The sequence below is a fragment of the Chrysochloris asiatica genome, unplaced genomic scaffold, assembly GCF_000296735.1.
Source record: "Chrysochloris asiatica unplaced genomic scaffold, ChrAsi1.0 scaffold00033, whole genome shotgun sequence".
Taxonomy (NCBI): Eukaryota; Metazoa; Chordata; class Mammalia; order Afrosoricida; family Chrysochloridae; genus Chrysochloris; species Chrysochloris asiatica.
In genome coordinates, this window is record NW_006408551.1 from 22,082,888 (window position 1) to 22,089,762 (window position 6,875).

At 36.5% G+C, this 6,875-nt stretch overlaps 1 protein-coding gene across 1 annotated transcript in view; it reads left to right on the forward strand.

The window, feature by feature from the left end:
* The first annotated feature begins 6,414 nt into the window (after nt 1-6,414).
* MYRFL (myelin regulatory factor-like) overlaps nt 6,415-6,875 on the forward strand; it is a 247,800-nt gene continuing 247,339 nt past the window's right edge. Inside the window, exon 1 of the mRNA XM_006859617.1 lies at nt 6,415-6,460. Within this exon, the coding sequence (XP_006859679.1) occupies nt 6,415-6,460 (46 nt within the window). The remainder of the gene's footprint in view (nt 6,461-6,875) is intronic.

Below are 6,875 nucleotides of genomic sequence, written 5' to 3' on the forward strand. Positions count from 1 at the left end.
TGTATTCCTTTTTAAAAAACCATGCTGTGATGAGTAAGTATCCTTATATGTGTACTTCTAAATACTGTTAGTTTTTTTTCCCTTTATGAGAATACCTAGAAATAAAATTGTTAGATCAGTTGTAAAATTTTAAATTTGCATTGTGAAAATACCCTAAAGAGAAGTTGAACCAGTTTATATTCACAGCAACAATCAGTGTGAAAGCTAGTTTTCTGAAGATGGTTTTTCCTCGCCCATTCTATTTCAGAGACTTGAGCAACTTACTTATAGACACCTCAGTCACCAGGCTGAATGGGAGAGAGAAAAAAAGGCTTATAAATGTTATGGCTGAAACCACCATTACCATACTCAGCTCTAGAATTTGAACCTAGAATTTTATTTCTTAATAAATATTTTAATATGAACGTATAATAAAAATATTAGTAGGTATTCAAAGCTTCAGAAGATTTTTCACACAAAGACAAATTGAAAACCCTTTTTGAAGAAAGTTATCAAAACGATGGTAGTTCTCCAAATTGATCTATGAATTCAGTGCATTTCAAAATTAAGTTCTAACATTCTCTCTAGAATTAAAAAAATTATTTAAAATTTATGTGGTAAAGAATGAAGAATTACCAAGGCTAAAGAAAAATGTTGAGGTATAGGAATTTGTCCTACCAGGACATTGAACATGGAATGAGGGATGTCATTGCTGATGTCAGGTGGATCTTAACTAAAAGCAGAAAATACCAGAAAGATACTTACACATGTTATATTGACTGTGCTAAGTCATTTGACTGTGGATCATCACAAATTATGGATAACTGCAAAGAAGGGGAATTTCAGACACTTAATTGTGATCATGCGGACCCTGTAAATAGACTAGAGGCAGTCATTCAAATAGAACAAGGGAATACTGTAATTTGAAATCAGAAAAGGTGGGTACCAGAGATGTAGCCTTTCCCCATACTTATACAATTTGAATGCTGAGCAAATAATCTGAGAAGCTGAATTTTGTGAAGAATTTACTATCAGAAGTAGAGGAAGACTCATTAGCACCTTGAAATAATGCAGATGACATAACAATGAACTTGAAGAAGAATGTTGGAATAAGTACATACTGATGAATATCAAAGACTTTAGTATGGATTACGTATTAACATAAAACAATGAACATAAATCAATTGGTCCTAAGCAACATTATGATGAAAAATACTGGAATTGTCAAGAATTTCATTTTACTTGGATTCACAATCGCCCATGGAAGCAACAATCAAGATATCTTTGCATTGGGCAAAGCTACAAAAAAACCTCTTGCATGTATTAAAGTGCAGAGAGGACTAAGGTGTGCCTAACTCAGGCAGTGGTATTTTCAGTCACTTCTGTACGTCGTAAAGCTGGGCAGATGAATAAGGAAGACTGATGAAGAATGAATGCCTTTGAATTATGGTGTTGCAAAGAATATTGAATATCCCATAGACTACCAAAAGAATGAACACATTTGTGCTGGAAAAGAATAGTCAGATGCTCCTTAGCAAGAATGGTGAGACTTCATTTCAAGTACATGTTATCAGGAGAAACCAATCCCTGGAGAAAGGGCATCGTGCTAGGTAAAGTAGAGGGTTAGCAAAAAAAGAGGAAGATCCTCAATGAGATGGATTGACACAGTGTCTCGGTGACTGAAACAGTGGGCTTCAGTAGAGCAGTGATTAAGAGGAAGGAACCGAGCAAACGTTTTTATGTTTAGGTAGGGTTGCTTTGAGTCCTTATGTGGTGCTGTTGTTTAAGCCCTGGACTGTTAAACATACAAGGTCAGTGGTTCATACCCACCAGCCACTACTTGGAAACTCTATACAGGGTCGCTATGAGTTGATGGCACTTAACAGCAGCAGTGTTTTTCTCTAATCTTTCACATTTATCACTCGTTACTCTGCTGATGAAAAGTAAAAGTATCTATCTGGGTGAAATGTTAGAATCCAGAGCCATCATTTGACCATAGATAGTGTAGTGACCTAGTTCCAAAAAAACTTTAACTAGAAGTTTCCCTTGGATTTAGGCATAGGACACATTTTTTGCTATCTTAATTCATATTTTACTTGTTACGTGCCATCAACTCGGTTCTGACCTATAGCGACCCTGTATAGGGTTTCTGAGGAGTGACTGGTGAGCTTGAACCACCGACCTTGCGGTTCAAACCAACTTTGCAGTTCAGCGCATTAACTCAGTGCCACATAGGACTCCATGTTTTACTTGTGCCATCAACTCGGTTCTGACTCATAGGGACCCTGTATAGGGTTACTGAGGAGCAGCTGGTGAGTTTGAACTGCCGTCCTTGGCAGTTGAACCGGTTTTGGAGTCAAGTGCTTATGCTACAGTGACTTCTTCCTTGCTCCTCACATCCAATCAGTAGCCAATTTCTTAAACCGTATCTTATTTCAGGCCTTAGTACTACCTACCCTGATCCTTAAGTAGCTTTTCAATTTGTCTAACTTTAGTTACTGTCTCTGTCAAGTAATTTTAACAGTTCTCTTTCTGAGTTAGATTTAATTCTATTATGCCCCTCATTCAAACAGAAGCCATTGATAGATAAGCTTAGAATTAATTTGTCCAGAGTAAAAGTAATTAAATATCCAAAACCTTATACAATGTTTCTCAGCTTATTTTTTAAATTTTCTCTACCGCTAGCAGGAACACCAGATAATAGTCTGTTCACCTGCACTCTCTCCCTGCTCGTATGTTTAAAGACGTTGTTGTTAGTGCTGTTGACTCATTTCTGACTCATAGTGATCCTATCTAGGGTTTCCGAGGAGCTGCTGGTGAGTTCAAACCTCACACCTTGTGTTTCAAACAGACCTTGCAATCTAGTGTTTATCCCACAGTGGCGTACCCCATTGCTTAAATTTCTTCAAATACAAGCTCTTGATGAAGCTTTTCCAGGTCCTTAAAAGATTGTTTTCCATTCTCTCGGCACTTTCCTTACCTCACCTCTTGGCAGAATCTGCCTTGAGATTAAAGTTTCTCATGGTTTTTCATACCCTGGATTTGAGTCTAGAAGGGCATGGACCATTACCTATTCATAATCGTATTTTCCATACCCAACAATGGAAATATTTTCAATTCATTGTGGCTCTGCTTAGCCCACAATGAATTGAAAATATTTTTCTTTGAGCAACTTTCTTTGATGACTTGTCTTTTTAGACCCAGAGCCCAGTGTTACCTTCAAAATGGGACTCTAAACCTGTTTTTTACCCCTAAGCAAATTAAAAAAAAAATGTTTGCTGAATTTCAAGTAGCAGTTTTTATGTTTTGTTTGAAACAATGCTACCTCATCTATGTGTTAATTCTAATTGCAATGAAACACATTTAGAATGAGGAAAATTGTATAAGACCATGAACTTGAACTGTTAAACAATGTCATGAAAAACCAGACTGGGAAGGGGACTGTTAATGTATTTTAAAAAGACATAGCCAAAGGAAATGCATAAATACAGGATTCTTGATTAGTAAAATGTTTGGGGGCAAAAGTGGGGATTACATATGATACTATTAATACATTTCTCATATATAGTAATGGTATTACATGGGAGAAAATCCTTATTAGAAAACATAACTGAATTGTTTTGGGGTAAAATATCAGTATGTTAGCAACTTACTTTCAAATAGTTCAGCCAAAGTAACAAGTAAATTTACATATCTAGTAAAGGCAAAAATGTAAAATAATAATTCGTAAATCAAGGTGAGTGGGTACTTCATGGTACTAGTCTTTCAATTTTTCTGTAGTTTAAAGTTTTTTTAAATGTTGGAAGAAAATGCAGTTCAGTAGTTTAATTTCCTAATTATAGAAGGGTGAGTCAAAAATTATCCATAGTACGGTTAATATTGAACGTCTATCCACATCCATGGCTGATGACAACATTAAGTGTGTGCGTAAAATGCTTCTGTCAAATAGATGAGTGACTGGATTATGTGGCAATTCATTTGCAAATCAGCCATGGCTCTGCTTATGAAATAATCCACAACAAACGGGTTTCAAAGTTTGTGCAAGATGGGTACCAAAACAACTCACAGAGGAACATAAAGTGTTTGGACATTTTCAAACAAAATTTGCACTGATACTCAAAGATAAAATTTCTTTAAAAAAATCATTACTGGTGATGAGACATGGATTCATCACTATGAGGCTGAGAGTAAACAACAGAGTATGAAATAGAAACCTGCTCAATCGCTGACCAAGAAAAAGTTCCAAAGCCAACCATCTGCTGTAAAATTGATGCTTACAGTTTTCTGGGATTCTCAAGGGCCAGTATTGGAACACTATTAGGAAAAAGGTTCAACAATCAACAGTGCTCATTACACTGAGGTGCTCACTGAAGACGTGAAGCCTGAAGTTTGGATTAAAGGCAGAGGACTGGTATCCAAAAAAATTGTTATTAGCATGACAATGCACATCCCCACACCTCTGCACATACTATTGGCACTACCAAAATTTCATTTTGAGATGTTCAAGCATCCTCCCTATAGTCCTGATTTTGCTCCATTGAATTTTCTCCTGAAAGCAGCCCTTCTAGGAAGAAGATTCATCTCTGATGAAGAAGTGAAGACAGAAATGCATTCGTGGCTTGCAGCTCAGCCTAAAACATTTTTAATAAGGGACTACAAAAACTGGTTGACAGATGGATAAAGTGTATTGAAAAACAAAGAGATTATGTTGAAAATGATGTGTTTGTCTTTTCTAAAAGTTGATTAAAATAAATTCTACAGCCATAGTATGGATAATTTTTTACTTGTCCTCACATTATTCTTAGGCTATTATTAAGTAGTTGGCAGCCCTGGTGGTGTAATGGTTAAGCACTTGGCAGCTAATCAAAAGATTATATGGTCCAATCCACAAGCCAGTCTATTGGAGGAAAGACCTGGTGATCTGCTGCTTTAAAGTTGAAACCAAAATCAAACCATCTGCTGTTGAATTGATTCCAATTCCTAGTGACCCTGTAGGACAGTGTAGAAGTGCTCAATAGGATTTGCAAGAGCAGACAACCTCATCTTTCTCCCATGGAGTTGCTGGTGGATTTAAACTCATGTTTAGCAGGAAATCTAATTGGGCAGTTCAGCTGTTGTATAAAGGAGCTCTGGTAGCGTAGTGGTTATGAACTAGGCTGCTAACCTCAAGATCAGCAGTTCAAAACTATCAACGGTTCTGTGGGAGAATGATGGGGCTATCTGCTCCAGTAAAGAGTTACAGCCCCAGAAACCCTGTACAGGGCTGCTGTGAGTTGGAAGCGACTCCACGGCACATAACCACCAACCAAACTGTTTGTTGTACAGGAGTCCTGGTGTGGCACTATGGGTTAATGCACTGGACTGCAAAGTGGGCTTGAACCACAAGGTTGTCAGTTCAAGCTCATCAACTGCAGGATCACTATGGGTCAGAACTGACTGTACAACAACACTGTTGTATAGAATCACTATTAGTTGGAATCAACTCATGAAACAAGAAGTGCAAACAAAACGTTTATTTGGTTATCGATTTGTATTTAGGAATGAAACCAGTTAATGAATAATTTTACTTGGCTATACGCTTTATTAAATCAGTAATACAGATTTTTTTTTTTAAATAGGAACTTCTTTTACTTTCTGATCTGTATTTTTAATGGAAAAAAAAAACTGGAGAAATAGGCTTGGTGTGTATTGGGGAATGTAAACTTTTATTATCAGTAAATTTTCTTATATTTAACAACTCCTAACTTGATTATCACAAGCTTTAAAAATTATTTGCTATTCTAGGTATCTAGGAGTCCTGTTGTGGCGCTGTAGGTTAATGCTCTGGACCACAAAGTCGTTTTGAACTGCAAGGTCGGCGGTTCAAGCTCACCAGCTGCTCCTCCGAAACCCTACACAGGGTCGCTATGGGTAGGAACTGATTTGAAGGCAGTGAACAACAACATAAAAGTAAATTCTATCGATTTGCCCCTTTTCTCTAGGTTTAAAAACAACAACCAGACTATCTTTTTCTTGATTATGGCTAAATGGATATGGCTGATAGAGACGAAGATGTAAATATATTGGTGTAAAAGGACAAATAAGAGATAAGACTGTATTTATTGCCCATTTATGTAATTACATGTGTCACTAAGGACAAAGGTCCTTAAAACAAAGACAAAAGGCGTGTAGAAACCATTCCAACCTTTAATAAGATAGATGGATATGCTTCCACTTCCTTCTTCATGATTGCATATCTTCCTAATTTTTTAGTTACGTTTTTCAAAATTGTCCATTTTCCTGAACAAATTGGATGTCTGAAAATAGGCTTCACTCCAGTAAAAAGAAAATGAAGTTTTTTCAAGAGCATTCATAGAATCGGAGTCAAGAGGACAGCACTTCCTGTGGTCTGATAAACCTCGTTCTCTGAACAAATATTGCCCAGACCATAGTACCATGGATATGGTGGGCGAAAATGAGGCTCTGCAGCAGTTTTTCGAAGGTAAGAGGTCAATCTCCAACATGCAGCCCTGCTCTTGATGGCACTGTTTCACCTTTTAAAAAGTTACTTAAACTTCATCTTGGGAGGAATGCTATCACAGCACAATAACGCTCCAGAAACTGAAATTAAAGGTTTGTATTTGCAGCATTTGTAGTACAAGAATAGGTATAGGTAGTGAAAGAAAATAAAAAAGGAATGTCAACATTAGAAATTGGTTGATGAAAGAGTCAGAGTCAGCTCATCTGTTGATTTTACTTGTCTCTATCTAGTGCTTAGTTTTGTTTCTTCTATCTTATTTTTTTAAACTTACAGGATTTGATGTTTTAAGTCTGAAATCATTAAGTATAATCCAAGAAAAATGTAAGGTTTTATTTAAAACATATTTTCTCTAAAATTAGTTTTTCTTTGAAATTAA